Source organism: Acipenser ruthenus, chromosome 15 (genome assembly GCF_902713425.1).
Source record: "Acipenser ruthenus chromosome 15, fAciRut3.2 maternal haplotype, whole genome shotgun sequence".
Lineage (NCBI taxonomy): Eukaryota > Metazoa > Chordata > Actinopteri > Acipenseriformes > Acipenseridae > Acipenser > Acipenser ruthenus.
In genome coordinates, this window is record NC_081203.1 from 1,735,853 (window position 1) to 1,752,576 (window position 16,724).

Here is a 16,724-nt window from a genome sequence, read left to right on the forward strand (position 1 = left end):
GATAGCATGCACTTTTTTGGTTTAAACACTAAACAACACGAAGAACATAAATACTTTGAATTGCAATGCATTACAGAGTAGACCTGAGCCACGTTACGAAGTCCTTTCAACAAACAAAAGTGACACAACGAAGTGGACAGGTAGTCTGCACAGATGCAACACGGAGGCAAGCCCGCATGATGCTGCAGACCCTGAACTCTTAATCTCTGAACTATTTCTGACATGCAGCTCAGTGGTAGGTACAGAAATACAGTCCCATTTAGAGAACCAAGCGGTGCTAGAATGGACTGCCTCTGTAGGCTCTACACACAAAGCTTAAACTTTAAGGTGTTTTTGTTTTTTTAAGATAGTGTTACCGGTAGCCGACTCCCTCGGGTTTTCTTCCTAGCTGTGCGAAGTTGCTGGTCGTCCCTGGGGATTCCACAGGGAGCACCGCATTGGCTCTGGGACTCCTGGTTAGAGGTAAAATCGGCATGGGCGGCTGGCCTTTGTCCTCTAGGGGTGAGTTACTCGGTGTAAAGAGGTAGTTGGCTTGGTCATGGCATTGGTCGCAGTTTCAGTTCTCTGGAACCGGAACTGCGATGGGAGAATGCAACTGGGGTTAAATAAGTGGGCACAGTACATTAAAATAAGTACATACATATATAACAAAACCCTCTATTGTAGCATCAATAAAATTCCAGCTGCTGAATTTGTGCCAGAGCTGTGAACCAAGGCCTGGATCACAGACAGAGTCTCCAGTTATCATCACAATGTGCTCATTGTCAACGCGATGTTTGTTCTCCAGAAACCCCGACCCTGAGAGAGAAGGAAGCATCTCACAGCACGATTAGAAAACGACAAACAGTAAAGCTGGGTTAGAAAACACTCGAGCGAAATACCTCGCAGGATGTGTGCATCGCAACGGAAAACAAACGTGTTTACTGAGTCAAACGCCTTGAAATTACAAGCATGTTCTGGTCTCATTTTCCTCCAGGCTAAACAGCCATATAGTACTGTTCTGTAATTGAATCGATGCCATTAAAGCTGGCGCAATTTGCCTCTGCGTATTAAATCATTACAGATTATAAGATCAATCGAAAAGCAGCCAGCAATATCCACACACAGAAAACTAGGATAAAGTGCAGCTAAATAGGTTAGATCGGTTTCCAGCTGATACACAGCAGGGTCTGTCTCACCTTTGTACTTCGCTCTAGACAAAGATCAAACAATTAATTACAGTAACTCCTCCGCAAAGCACAAAACCGGAAAACAGCCGTTCACAGCATGTACCCTCAATATATAAACAGAACGGGGACCCCCTCCCTTCTGTCAGGAGAGGCCCGTGACCTTCATTCCACTGTGACCCCCGTGCCACGGGTAGACTGAATATTATTATAGATTATTATAGACGTGGGCTAACTCCAATGCTCTGTAGCGTGCCGTACTTTCGTATCGCGCTTTCAAGCTATGATATTCTGTAAACGAAGCTGTTTAATTTGTACATATAGTCTACATGCTATGTGAGGTGCAATGCATTCTAGCCAAAACAACAGCCGAAGCGTGCAGCACAAAAACTACAAATAATACACATTGCAATGACAATAAAAGGAGGATCCATGCAATCACACAAATACAGCGCATGCAATGTTACCCCGTGGTCCTGCTGTGGTGTTTATTCGGGGGGGGGGGGGGGGGGGGGGGGGCGAATGTTTACGCTGTGTTTGGGGCATTTAACTGAATCGCGCTATCGAACAGGGAAAAAACGCAAGTACTGCATTATTTGTTTTAATAACTTGTACTCCTTTGTGTTTAGCAATGCTTTTGTATCAAGGAAACTTATTTAACCCCATCTTTCAAAACCACTAGTCAAAATATTTTCAAAGACCTTCAGGGCAGATTAGTGTGGTAGACAAATATGCAATCTACTAGACGGAGATAGGAACTGTTGCATGGCTAAGATGTATGCTGATTCAGGCATAAGCAGGTTAATACCTCGCTCCTGGTGAGCCAGTCAGTTTTCAATAACCGCCAGAAACACACGAATCTTTTTCGACCACATCTATTATTCAGCACCAGTTTAACTGAACGACAGGAAATGGACGTTTTTTTGGAAGCGACCGTCAGTATTTGGCTCACTTTTTTTTTTGATTAGTCAGGAATCACGTCGTTCCAAGATGTTCATCTTTTGCACCGCTGTTTCTATTATTATATAACCCATCTGAAACATTTTGTTATTGCCAATTGCTGAACTGCATCGTTTTTCATATACCACTACCAAGCCCTCATACCCTCACAATGAAGTCTGTTATTACCTCAAATGCTTTCTGGCATCAGTAACACAGCCCGCGTCAGATAAGACATGACCACCGCACCATGCACCTGATCATTAATGTTTCATTTACAGCACAGTTCAAACTCTGGAAAATTACACGCTGACTGCATCAAAATATGAAGCACGTTCAGAATTTTTAAGGATGTTTCTAATGTAATCGCACAATCAGGTTCAGCTGTTGAGCAAATCGCTTGTGCATTTCACGTATTCGTCGGGTTTTAAAGAACTAGCGCCTGACCAATTATTGAAAATATGCACGGACCCGCTTTTCTGCTACCGTGATTGGCCGTGCTTTACCTTGGGGGGGCAGAGCCAAGCTGCGGATTCGTGCAATCTCGCATCAATCACGAAGCATGTTACCTGCCTGACACTTCCTGCTGTCAAACCCCAGCTGCGTTAGAAACGATCTGTTTTTCAGTATCTATATTTCGAGAGACGGGGGTTGTGCTTCCGACTTTCCCATGTCGATTGTTTGCATTTATAAACTACACATAAAAGGAAACGACACGCTGGAGATCGAGGGGATGTTACGGCCGCTTCTGCAGACGCTCGACTGTCTTATTTTTGGAATATTGGAGCTGTTGTGAAATCGCTGGGAAATAATTCGCGTTTGCGGAGAATCATATACCGAAACATATATTTGTCGGCGAGTCGCCGTGTTGCAAAAGAAAACTGCGAGGGATTTGTGCGGCTTGCTTGCTTTCACTGTGAGTCGGTGACAAGAGGTAAGTCGTTTCTGTGCATTGACATTTTGAGCAAGGCAGGCAAGCATGTATTATTATAACCCAATATGCTAGAAGAAAATCAGGCTGCTAACCGTACTGTAAATACACGGGGTGTGCGTATAAGGAGCTAGCTGTCTGGATTGCACAGGTGCTATTGTAGAGAGAGAGAGATAGGATTGCTGTGATTTGTATTTTTAAATGGTTTTTGCTACATCGTGTTAATAACGCTGCTTGTTCCTTCCTCGTGTGCTTGTGGCACGGCGTGTTGCTGTTTGCGTGTGGAAATATTTTGTGTGCTTTTCACGCGCTCACGAGGGGGCGAGGGGGCGGGGGTATCAAATTGTAATTGCGGGACCCCAGGGCTAGGGTATCAAACATCACACGATACAGTGTATGTATGTATAGATGAATTGAATCGACATGCTACATTATGTGTGTTTGTTTGTATTAAAATGACTGTAAATGCATACATGTATAAACGTGTTGCTGTGACAAGTTTACGCAGAGCAGTTTGGAAAGCAGTGTATATATAGAACAGCGTATGCGCATTATTTAACAGAGGTGTGATGACCACGTCGCCTTGAAAAAAAAACCTTCCGATCACTGGAAGTCTTTCCTATTGCCCCCTTCTATGCAAATATGGATTATTGATTAAAGGGAAAGCCTTGGGTGTAACGGGTATCCATGGACATTAATAGAGAAATCAAAACGGGGTGGAATGCGTTTGCATTTCACTGACTAGACAGTTCATTCAGTAGGAGAACGACGTTCTTGCAGTATTTAACCAACACGATAAGCTTGTGTGACAGGCAGGCTACACGAGAACGCGCTGGCTGCATCGCTGCTTTATTGAGATGCTGTTCTCCGCAAGCAGACCTCTAGTCTGTATCGATCACCTCGCACTTCCCATGTTAGGAGTGCGTGTTTACCTTTATATCGCTCTTAAAAGATCCCCATAGTAAAAAGCACAGTAAAGAACCGTGGTGTGGGTAAGCAGTGTTACGCGCAGACTTGGCATGGCATTAAAAAAAGCTCTATATCTACACACACATGTAATATGCGTGCTGTAGTGTGTGAACACTGTGGACTGATTTAGTAACAATGGTGCAGTGTTCATGTGGACGGGTCCAGTCCTGTGCTGTTGGTTTGAATTCTCTTTGAAGCGTTGCACATGCCTCTGCAAGCACTCCAGTACTGTTTGGCATACCTCTGACTGTCGCTATTGGTAAGTTTACGAGCTCTGGGGTTAAAGTCTGGTTTCCAGTGAGTCCTGTATTAAAGTCCTGTCACTATCTTGATGCATCCCAGAATTCCCATGTTGGATGAGACCACCTTCCAATGCTGTAAATACAGATTTTAAGATCTGTTAATGTGTTTGTTTTGTTTGTTTGTTTTCTTCTCAGATATTAATTTAATATTATAAAATATTACACACACACACAAACACAAACACACACACACAATTTAGGAGCATTGGCCAAAACATGCCTCTGCTCCACAGATGTCAATTTTTGGTTTAAACTCCTTTAAAGGTATCAAAACACTAAAGTTTCAGTTTTTCCTTAAGTTTATTCCAATTATACTAGTTTGCCTCACGGTCCAAAGACCTTGATAAATGGACCTTTGAACAGCTGATATAAGCAGATTGGAGGGTAATTTCTAGATGAATAAAGCTGCCAGAGTCACGGACACGCAGTTTGTAAGCACACTGCAGGTACATGCTGTAGAGCTCAGAAAGCTGGCATGCCCTCCTGGTCTCCAGAATGCCCTGACTTGTTTGGAGTTCAGTTGGCAGCCTCTGTAAAGAAAGCAAAATGAAGTAAACAAGCTTCCAATCGTCTAGAAAGATCCCAGCCCACTGTGGCTGCAGGGGTGCGTTCTGAAACTTTGGCAGGGTGAGCCGGTGAAACAGCCAGCAAGATGTCTTTGAATAGAGTGAATGCCCTGACCTTAACTGTTATCTGAATAACCCCTCCCACCCTTTAACTCTTACACAGCCCTCCTCCCTGAGGCTTTACGTATTGATCCAGGCAGACATGCACAAAGGAGACTCGCATGCACTTAGATGCTTGATTGAGTGGAATCCTGCATCATTTTATTTGGAGTCTCCCTCTATTTAAAACTGCAGTTTCTCTCGGTTGGCGGTGGTGTCTGCTGCTTGCTCCATCGCATGCTAGTTGTGGCTGTACCATGCTGTGCTGCACCAGTCATCAGAATTACTGATAATTTGTTCGAACAACTCTTAATGTTTCACATACAGTACAAGTTAAGGTAACCCCTCTGAAGCATAGTAATTAAGGTTTAGAAGGCTTCATTTAAATCCAGTCAAGATTGCCCACACAGTGGTTACAAAGCGATCAATAGAGGGTGTTTATTACTGTGGTAACATCAGGAACAGGATAGATATTTATTCAGATGACAGCTAAAGATAAAAGTGATCAGTGCCACTGCTGCTGAGATGATCCCTTCCTCTCTCTCTCGTCTTCTTCTCTCTCTCATCCCAGAGAAGGACCATAGAGATGCTGTAACTAAACAGATGTCGTAAAATGACTTGAATTCAGCCCCCCATCTATTAATAAGAGAACTGCAGGACAAACTAGAGGAAACGTAGCGATGACTTGGAGTTTAAAGATAATCGTGACTATTGCCCAACCCTAGAAATAACATTAAGGAATTGTGTGATTTATTTAAAACTCATTGCTAAAACAGCCCGGGTCTTTTCTAAAATACCGCCGGGAGTCCCTCCTGTTAATGACATTGACATGAATGCGGTGGCTTGTCAACGCACATACAGCTACAGTCATAAGAGAAAGTGAAACCTGTTACTTATCCTGTTACAGCTGTCTGAGGAAGGTTCGGTCGACACAGTGTTCCCTGTTTTGTTTTCGCAACCTCGTTGCTCTGTTGTTTATTTGAGTGCACAGGGATGCATTTAGCGCAGAGTGAAAGCTCAGGTCGTATGAGAATATGGCAAACCAGTTTTGAAGGAGTGTGTTCGCTTCAAGCCGTTTCCGTTTGGGTTCTAGTTTAGTCTTATTCTGATCTTGGAAGCTTTGCAAAGCCGGGCCAGGTCTGCGGGGCTCGTGTCCCAGTTGGGGGTATTTTGTTTTTGACGGAAGTGCAGAGGAGTCAGTCCTTCTGTCCGTGGCTGAAAAAGTCTTCCCAACTTCTACAGGAGGTGCTATAAACTAAAGAGGATTTTTTTTTTGTTGGTGGTGTTTTTTATTATTTGTTTATTTAGCAGACGCCTTTATCCAAGGCGACTTACAGAGACTAGGGTGTGTGAACTATGCATCAGCTGCAGAGTCACTTACAACTACGTCTCACCTGAAAGACCGAGCAAGGGGAGGTCAAGTGACTTGCTCAGGGTCACACAATGAGTCAGTGGCTGAGGTGGGATTTGAACTGGGGACATCCTGGTTACAAGGACTTTTCTTTAACCACTGGACCACACAGCCTTCTTTGATGATTATGATATATATATATATATATATATATATATATATATATATATATATATATATATATATATATATATATATATATATATATATATATATATATATATATATATATATAGTTTATAGTTTATAGTTTATTTAATCCATCCACTGTAAAGCTGAATAGTATCAGCCTTGTTGTACCTTAGTGGTTTTCATTGAGATTAAAGCTACTGGATCAATAGCAGATTTTATTTTTTTTACAATAGTTTATACTTCTGTGTAAAGCATAAGTTTTTAAATTTAAGAATGAAAAATTCAGTGCAAATCCAGCTGTTCAGCAGTAGAGCTTTATGAGCTTGCTGATATTGTATTGCAGTTACGCTGCACGTTTTGTAGTTCGAAGCACTCGATACTGTATTCTGCAGCAGTCTGAATTTCCTCTTGGCCAACATCACTGGAGAATCTTTCTGGTTGTACGTTTGCGTTTGAGTAGGAAATGAAAAATGCCTTTTGAAGTTTTTTTGCAGTTTCCTTAACAGCTCTTTGGAAAGGGAGCAGCATTAGCATACTGAACTTGGAAGCTGGTTCTGGGAGTGTGCTCATCTTATTAATGAGTATTTCATTGCTTGCAACTCACAGAAGGCTACCAGTGTTTGAGAAACGCTGTGATGACAGAAACACGATTTAAATAGGACTGCAGAGCTGGTTCATGCATTTCAAAAATGAACTTTTTTCTTTTTTTAAAATTAGAAATTGCCCTTCAGAGTTCAAAAGTACACATTGATATATTGTTGCATGGGATATATCCACCAAGTTTCAATACGCTGTGAGTATGGGGGTCTCCTATTGCTATAAGACTGGGGGGGGGGGGGGGCAAAGCTGCCCCTCCCACTCCTGGTCTATGAATACTCCCCCCCCCCCCCAAAAAAAAAGAAGATCAATGTACATCTGATGGGACTCTGATGAGCGAACTTTAAATGAATTCCCCTAAGAAAGGAAACTCATTCAGAACAAAAGATTATAGAAATCGCTATTAACAGATATCAGAAATGCAGGGGTCTGCTGCTCCAGTGCTGTGAAGCTTTGTTGATTTATCCCTTAACTACAGGAGTGGGTTTAAGTCATGCACTTGCATTGGATGCATTGCCCTGGGAACTCTTTTTATTTTTTTGTTTACTGTAAAGTATTGTGTGACATTCTTTGACATTCACGTCAACCCGAATTAGCTTGAAAAGACAGAGGATGAGAGTAAAGATGTAACCTTGGGGCAAATGCTCTGTGTTTAAAAAAAACTCCTGCTACACCGCTGTCTGCCACAGGCGTCAGGAAGGGAAGCGTGGGCTGCTGCAAGCTCATGAGGACTTGACGTGAAGCGACATTTAATCCAAAAAACATGAAGCGCTTGACAGAGGTTTTGTGACTTTGCTGTATAAGGGTCAAGGCTGCAAAACATCGATGTGTGAAAACAGGAACACGGTTCAGTTTAACAGCACTGCATTCTGGGAGATTGCAAGCAGACATTGAGCACTAGCTACTTCAGCAACAGGGACAATAAGCAAAGCTTATATATGTCTCTTAATGTAAGCCCCTGTAGATAGCACTGACTATGCACTTTAAAAGGCTGGCATATTCAAATGACATAATTGTTCTGCTGGCCTTTTTTAAATGCATTACAGTAAAGTCAGTATTTTCTTCCATACTAATAAAGCAGTTGAAACATATATACAATACATGCCCTTTACCTTTTTACAATGTTTGCAATCATTAGCTGGCACTGGTGCTTACTAGTATAAAAAGAGATTGGTTGATCTGGCCTATAGTACGTATGCTTACGACAGCAACTAGAAGGACTGGAGTGCAAATCCTGAGCATCTTAACACAGAATGATCAAAAACTGAAAAGAATATAAGAACCACTGAGAATGACAGGGGGAACAGCGTGAGCCATAGACTGGGCATGCGTTTGACTGGGCTTGCACGACGGCAATAGGTATTAACAACAATAGGTCATTCTTCTATTTCTCCTTCCTTAGGCTATTTTTCTTACATTGTGACAAGTCTGCAAACTGCAATTACTCGGTTATCTAAGGAGTCACCGCTTTACAACGTTGCTTTAATCCAGCCCGCCCCTGTTCAACCATTAACAGACACTGCGAAACGGGCTCAGCCTGATAAGCACATTGTGAAATAACCAGGGCAGGATTCATGATTCCAGCAGAGCGAAAAAGAAACAGAGAAACACGCTATGCAGTTGATTGCCTTTTAAAATGAGTTTGCCCCTCCGAGTCGTTTTGATCAATTCCGTGGTCTTGCAGAGAAACACTTTCAGGTAGTCATTTGTTTCCTAGTACAGCTGTGCTGTCTTAACTGTGGTTAGGTCTTACATGAATAGATCTTGCTGTAGTTGGCCTTGTGGGATAATGCAATCTCCATATAACAGCTGGAGAGTATCAGCCAACGCTTATTAAAATGTGACGGGTGCTGATGTTAGCGCTCCCTGTGGGTGACACCGCAGGAGAGGCAGCTTGCCTTCCATCTCTTTCACAGACATTTGTTTAAAGATATCTCGGCGTGTCTTGATATTTCTCCACTGCATTGTTTGCATGGCTTTATATTCCTGCAGGAACACAGTAATTAACACACTCACTGGCAGCCTCTCTTGCAGCCTGTGCATTGCAGAGATGCTGCTTCATTGGGACGCACAGGATGCAACCCTCATGTGGGGAGAATACAAATAAGCAGGCAGAGTTATTTGAAGGTGAGCTGCTACATACAGTATTGTCGGGGGACAGATTGAAAAGCAAACTGTAAAATGACACTAGTAAGGTTACTGAACTATCAAGAAACTATTGCGGCAAGTAACCTATGCAGTAGTTACATTAAATACATTCAGTGCTTGAGAATTTTTTTTTTCTGATAAGCAAAAGAAGGATGGCATGACATAGTTATTTATAAATTATTTTATAGGAGTACAAACACGGCCATTTTTTGTTTTGAGAACTAACAAGGAAATATTGTTTTGTATTTGTGAAAAAAAAGTGTATTATTTTTTTTTATTATTGATACAGAGAGTAAATAATTCTGGCACTTTGCTCCCGGATTAAAAAAGAGCTGAATGGATTGTCTGTCTTGTGTTATCAGAGGTACGGTATGAAAGCCCTAATGGGCAGACTGACCTTGCTTCTCAGCTTTTTAAATCTATGAAAATAATGCAAGGTAATCTCAGCAAGTGATTTGTTGCTAACGCTGTCAAGCGCTGGAGAATCCGTATTGAAATGAAAGATCTTTATTCAGCAGCAGCATGAACACTAGTCTGTTGTTAGCTGCGGCGTCTTTTCATTCGTTCAGTACTGCGTCTCGCGTTTTGTGCCAGTTTGCTGTTACAGTGAAAATATATATATTTTTTAAAGTGTCCATACATTGTTTGGTGGGAAAACCTCAATGAAAGCTACACTGACAAGGCAATCCTTTGGTAATATTTGCATCAGCATGTCATGACTCTTTGCAGGATTTGGTTACTGTATCCATGGCAACCTGCCTTGTAGATTTAATAAAACATGAAGAAACTTGGCACTGTACAGAAGAAAATGAGGTTATGGGATAGATGTGTGGAGTAGACCAGTATGACATGACCTAGAAAACATTGCCTTTCATTTGTGGGCCATAAGTCAATAAATGTGAAGTACATTGAATTAAATAGAGTTCAGCAAAGTGTAATAAAGCCTAGCGAAAGCATGTTAAAGCACAGGTAAGCATGGTAAAGAATGGCAAGGTATGGTAAAACCAGGGTTAACTGGTAAATGCAGAGTATAACCATGGGAAAAGCATGGGGGGGGGGGGGGGGGATCAGGGTGACGCCAAAAATACTGAGCTGAACTTTGGTAAGGGCCAGGTCAGTATTGGAGATGAAGGGGTCCAGCTGCCGGGGATGAAGCTCAACAGGATGCTTGACAGAAGAGGTTCGAGGGGCTGAGAAGCAGTCAAACACAGCAGGGTTTTCATGCAGTGCAATGCTGGGGTTTCCGCTCAATGGGTGATCGGTTCTATGGGGGTGGGGGGGGGGCTTGGTTAGTTCAGAGCCAAATAAATCTTCCGTCCTCTTATCTATCATGAGCTGGGGTCCTGCAGGTCGGTTACTGGACACTAACGAAGCAGGTAATGCACCAATAAATATGAAACCCTTAAAAGACACGAAGAAGCGTTTAGCAACAAGCACGCTGTGTTAAATGACGGGAGGCCTTATTCTGGTGTGCGGAATTAATATGAAATTACTGTTGTAGTTTTTTTGCCAGTAGGGTGCGCTATTGCATGATGAGGAGAAACAGTCCCTGCCTGCTTTGCCTCCCTAACCCCCGGGAGCACCAGGGCCGATGCGACTCTCCCTCTGGGATCCCCAGCGAATCTGTGCTCCCCTGATGACTAACCCTGCACACCACACGGCCGTGCTCTTTATCAATCGGTTATTTTACCCACTGCAAACACGTTACCGATCAACCGGGTTCCCATCGTCCAGCCCATCTTTTCACCCACTGAACCTGCAGTAAGCAGCAGAACCCAGGGAGGCGAGGTCAAGTGACCAGCCTGCTTCTGTTGCGTATAAGTTAGCTTATTGCCAATCTGACTCTTCTCTTATAAAACTTCGCCACGGTAAAAGCATAGCAAAGTGTACTAAAGTGCAGTGAAAGCAGGGTAAAGCACAGGTAAGCACTGTAAAGAATAGCGAGGTATGTTAAAGCATATTGCAGTATTAAACATGGCAAACCAGGGTAAACGATGGTACATGCTTAGTATAGCCATGGGAAAAGCATGGTTCAATAATACCGTCGTAAACTTTTGTTAGGGCTTGAAGGATTGAGTTCTCTCTCAATGCACGAGTTAGGGTGTCTTTAACTGAACTCTTTGCATGTCAAGGAAAGATATCTTTTAATTAAACCTGCAAACCCCCGAGACTGTGAGTCGTATCTGTTTAACTTCATTTACTTTCAGTCAAACATAAATCAGCACTACAGTGCAGACAGTACAGAGCCAGCCGCTTTCCGTTTCACTGGCTGGCTTCACTAATGTAATGACCACCCCAAGCACTTTGTGAAACAAAGCCCCTTAAACACTTCTGTAGTTTCGTTTGATGTCCTGACTAATAACATTTTCAAAGAATAACCTTGAAACTTTTCGTTTTTACTGCGTTGGCTTTTATTATGGCAGTCAAAAGATAGCTCTCCGATGTTGTTTTCTTTGTTGATATGCTGTTGCTGTAAGCAACCAAACCAGCCCCATCTCCCAACACGGAAAGCAAATGCCCTATACAGGTATGTGTGGAGTTTGTATTGGAGACTGAATTGAAGCAGACCGGATAGGAGATGCTTCTGTGCACGGTGAGCAGGGAGTGTACGGTATGGGTCCAAAGCCACGTTATTGCTGCTGAGTCACTGGGATCAGTCAACTAAGAACCTTTTTTATTTCATGAATTATCAGCTGGGAACTGACCGCACATTGCTGGCTTCGAATGGCCTTCTCTAGTGTTTTAAGGTATTGATGTTGTATTGCTAAAGTGCGCACACTCCCTAATTCTGTACATGCTTTTTAAAAGCAGCCATGACTTGCAGGGTGCAATGAGACTGGAGATACTGTAAGTAACCCACCAAGCAGGGTAATAATAATTAGCAGCCTCCCCTGTCTTGAACGATAATTGAGCTTCGGGATCTCAGGGGTATGGAGCTGCCAGCACAGGTACTGTAATTAAGATAAAGCAAGTGGAACTGGTGTCCTAATTCGCTTGCTGCAGCTGAACGCTAGCATCATACATTTTTTAGGAACACAGGCGTGATCTGTACCTGTACTTGTACCTGTACTTGTACCTGTACCTGTACCTCTACATGTACTTGTCTGCGGTGCAAGGTATTTTTGTCCTGGAATTTCAGATCTTGCATCGAATGTTTCCTGGTATTGCTACACTTCCCTATCACATGGGCCCGATCAGTCATATTGACACTCTCTGATTAAAATCTTTGTCGCTGTGGCAGAAGCTGCCGTACTGTACCGTAGGTGCCTCCTGAACGTTTGTTAAACCGCAAGGTGGCCAGTGCATTCTGTTTATCCTGTTGTGTATATTTAGTGCAGTACAAAGGCAGTTGAATGGGCTACAAGCAGACAGCTGGGAGCCTTCATCATCCTCTCCCCACACACTGAGTCAAAGGCTCCATGTCTGTACTGTGGGATTACAGCCATTTCCATTTAGTTCTGTCAGGGTTGAATATGAAGTCAGGACCCGAAAATGTGCAAAACTTGGCCTCCTTCCCATCCTTTTTGTTTTGCCTTCATAACTTGATGAGCTGGTTGATCTATTACAGTATATCTTCTGCTGTAGAAATTAGTGAGTATCCTGTTACATACATTGTAACAGTCCTTGTGTGGAGAAAATCTGCTATACAATTGCTTCTGGCCTTAATTTGTTTAAAAACTACAGGTCCAATTTAATCAACATTTAATCCTGGGGGAAATATTTCAGGAACTATTTCATGGTATTAACAGAGGAAATGGTTTAGCATATGTATTCAGTTATATTGCATGTTTTTATTTAACTCTCATAAGCAGTAGAATTGAGTCTCTCTAAATAAGGAAGACATATTGAAATGTGATTGAAAAAAGAAATAACAGGTTAGAGCAATACAGTGTCATAAGCCATGTCAAAAAAGCATTATAAGAAAGATTTATAATGACTTTATTTCACAATCCTGTAACATGTGGATACTGTATATTCATGCATCTTCAACTAAATACAAGGAATGCCTATGTACAGGCACTGATTGATCCGATTTTCTGCTGCCAGACTTTTGACAGTGTTGAAGCTGCTGGGATGAGGCAGACTCTTGTCATTGGTTTAGTGCCTTTTCCTGAATCACTTTACTGTCCTTACAAGCCCAGTGAAGTTGCGTCTGAACTCCCAGCAAGCACTGGGGTCCTGTGAAGCATGCTGAAGTAGGTGGCTAACAATACAGTACTGCCATGAAAAGGGAACATTAAAAAAAACAAAAAAAACATGTGCTTTCTGTATCGTCGCCAACCACAGATGGAAGAAACTCCTCCCCGGAATGGGGTCCACTTGACCTGGAAAGGCCAAGACATGGTCCTGGGATGAAAGAAAGAGACCTATTGAAGTTTGCTGTAATACTTATCAATCAGATAGATCAATCTGAGTTCCGTATGGTGTTGTATACAGAGACACTTGAGAGGTACAACTACCATTTATGTGCAAGCTCTTCAGGAACCGTGTGGGACCAGTTTAACAGACATGCTACCCAGTAGTCCCAGCAGTCTGATGAAACCCTTGAAAAGCCTTTTAAGGTATCCTTCACCTCCAAATCCAAAGAGCTGTATTGTGGAGACGCCAGACAGCCATACCGAAGCTGCAGTATTGTCACTTGTAGTAACTCGGACATTAAAATACCACAATCAGCGATTCAGCAGCTGCTGTAACAGAGGTTTGGAGTCTTCCACAAAAAAAACTGTAGCTTTAGCAAAGTCCCCCGTCTCCAAAGCTAAGCATTTTTGATTCGCAGTGAAATTGACCATGTGCATTATTATCTTGAGCAGGACAGTGTATCATAGAAAACAGGCTAGCCTCAGTCTGCGTTCAGTCAGCTACCACCCCCACCCAGGCTTACAGCACAGTATAAAACTAGTTTATTCATAGACACTTGTTTTTCTTTTTCATGCATAAGCAAATCCAAACTGGTGTGTTTTCAGATAAACAACAGATCATTTTGATAGGGGGTAGAAATGCTAACTGTTATTCAATACCGTGCATCTGCTTGTTTAAAGAAGTGATGTACAATAATACTTTGAAACCGGTTCTTTTGAAATCAGGTATCTGGCCTCATATCAGCTTTAGTGACATTAGTACTGATCCTCCTTTTATTGTGCTCAGAATCTTTAGGGTCTTTTGCATTTTTTTTTGTTAATTCAGGATGTGCAAATATTTCAGCTACGATGCTATATTTTGAACGGCTGCATCCGTTTATGTGGTCTGATTGGGTTTAGTCTGAAGTGCGACACATGCAGTGATCAGGTACTGTACCAGAAAGCAGCCGCAACACTGCATCTGCATCTGCATCTGCATCTGCACAGTCCAAACTGAAGTACAAAACACAAGCAAAAACCATCTTCAGCAGTGAAAAGGGGGACCGTGAGGAATTAGCATGTGCAACAAAGCAGCTAGAAGATAGATTTTCAAATCTTGGTTAGTAATGTATGCAGTTAACAACATTTGCAAATAAAAAGCCAAGTCAACTCCTCTTCCAGCTCCCTGTCAAGACAGAGCAGCATAGCAAGCCTGCAGCAAGCTAGGGGCATGAGGGCTGACTAGTTACTGAGAACTACAGCACTGCACAGCAAACTCATATACAGTAGGACTGCATTGCAATTTCAGTTTGCTGAGCAATGCTGTATTGCTTAGTAACATAGCCAGTCACCATGCCTCCAGCTTCCTGCAGTATCATAGAGTATGCCCATGCACAATGACCTGCCAGATAATTCAATTGCCTTCAGATTGATTTGTGAAATAGAATATCATTGAAAACTGATTTGCATTAAGACGGCCCATCTGTACATGAAATCACGGTTATACCAGATGTCTTTTTATATAAATTACTTCAGCAGACATTAAAGCAATGGAGCGTGAAGATGCAAAATGAAAGCAAGACGTTTTATAGCAGTTCATCTAGGGGAGCACTTTGTTTAGAGAACTTACAGTAAGTGGCCCCTGAGGAAATCCAGATGCAGGTTATGCACTTAAGTACTTATCAAGTATAATATAAAGTAGATGCACAACCTGCAAGCTATTGCATTGAAAGAAGCTGGCCCTCAACTCGCGTACTGCTGTGGGGGTTCCAGTACTATTTCAGGACAGCTTCAGACTTGCATCAGTTTGCAAAGCTGAAGGCATTCCAGTTTGAATGTGTAATTATTACTGAGTGCCTTGTTTGAAACATTATATTTATTTCAGATTTTAAAGACAAAAAGCATATCAAACAGGACTGAAAAAAAGACCCTCCACAGAAATACATCTTTACATCTTTACAGATGAGCAAAAATTTGTATTAATATTGTGACTGGAATCGCTCCCCACCCCCACCCCCATCCTCTTTTTAAGGTGTTAGTTTTTACCTTTTATTCCAAAGGGAGTTTTACTGTTTAATGGCCAGATAGTGTTTTTCACTATAATTTAAAAGAAAATACATGGTTTTCCTTCTAGAGAAAATCATTATTATTTTTTTTTTTTGAGAGTTAATGAAATGATCATTGTTCAGCATCTTACAAGACGTAAAACCATTCCTTTTGGTAATAAAAAAAGGAGGGACGTGAAATGCATCACTTGGCTGAAGAAGCTGGTTCAAGCTCCAGTTCTGTCGCGATCCTCTCCATCTTTTCCAGCTCGCTGACGATGTTCAGCACGTCAGCCTCCATCGTCAGCACAGCCGCTTGCCTGGGAGGGGACGACTCGTCTCTCTATAACCACACCGCAGGTATCCCCCAGCTTGTAAGTTATCTTCTTGGTAACGTTCCAGCTGCCGTAGTGGTGGATGCCTGCCAGCTTCAGAAAGGCTTCCATTGTCATGTTTCTTCTTTCCTCTGCCGTCAAAGCAATCTGCAGGCACTGGGCCAAGCGCTCAATGATCTCTCTGTCTGTAGTGAGCTCGCAGTAACTGAGGTCTGTGTCCAGACCAGGAGCAGAAGAAGTCACTGAACCGCTGGTCAGGTGATCAGAAGAATAAACTTTTTGCTGTCCCTCTCGGATTTTCGACGAGATGTCTCCTTTAATCTCCTGGTCGGCCTTTCCGCCTGCCCCGTTGGTTTTTAGATTGCCGGCACTTTCTGGTGGGCTTGCTTGAGATTCCCGCTGTGCTTGTCCGTAGGCTTGGTTGAAGTGTGCCTTCTGGCCCAGGATCAGGTGCCAGTGCCTGTTTCGTTTACTGAGCCACACCTGATTGGCCGCCAGCGTGAATGACTCATTGTCGTAGTATTGGTCTTTGATGGTGACCTCGTCCACACAGAGGGCCCCAAGCTGTCTGAGCCTTGCCTGGCTGTGCTCCCCCAGCCAATACCGCAGCTCCACATTGACTCTGAATGACGGGCTCTCTTCAGCAGCTTCCTCCTGTGGTTCCATGTTCACCCTCTGCAGCAGCATTTCCTAAGGAAAGAAAAAAAAAAGCAAACCAGTAAACAAATCAGGCTCCAGCACTGACTG

At 42.7% G+C, this 16,724-nt stretch overlaps 2 protein-coding genes across 5 annotated transcripts in view; one reads left to right on the forward strand and one right to left on the reverse strand.

Annotated features, from left to right (window-relative positions):
* The first annotated feature begins 2,681 nt into the window (after positions 1-2,681).
* LOC117962659 (ras-specific guanine nucleotide-releasing factor RalGPS1-like) overlaps positions 2,682-16,724 on the forward strand; it is a 136,439-nt gene continuing 122,396 nt past the window's right edge. For 2 of the 4 annotated variants that reach the window (XM_058986750.1, XM_058986751.1), the window contains exon 1: positions 2,683-3,039. The gene's annotated coding sequence lies outside the window, so the exon portion shown is untranslated. Of the gene's footprint in view, positions 3,040-16,724 lie in introns of all 4 variants that reach the window. The other 2 variants (XM_058986753.1, XM_058986752.1) reach the window with 2 other exon arrangements.
* LOC117396847 (uncharacterized) lies at positions 13,185-16,666 on the reverse strand. The gene is given in 2 exon segments (XM_058986754.1): positions 13,185-15,959; positions 15,961-16,666. Coding segments are annotated over 2 exon segments (816 nt in total). The 5' UTR covers positions 16,665-16,666; the 3' UTR covers positions 13,185-15,847.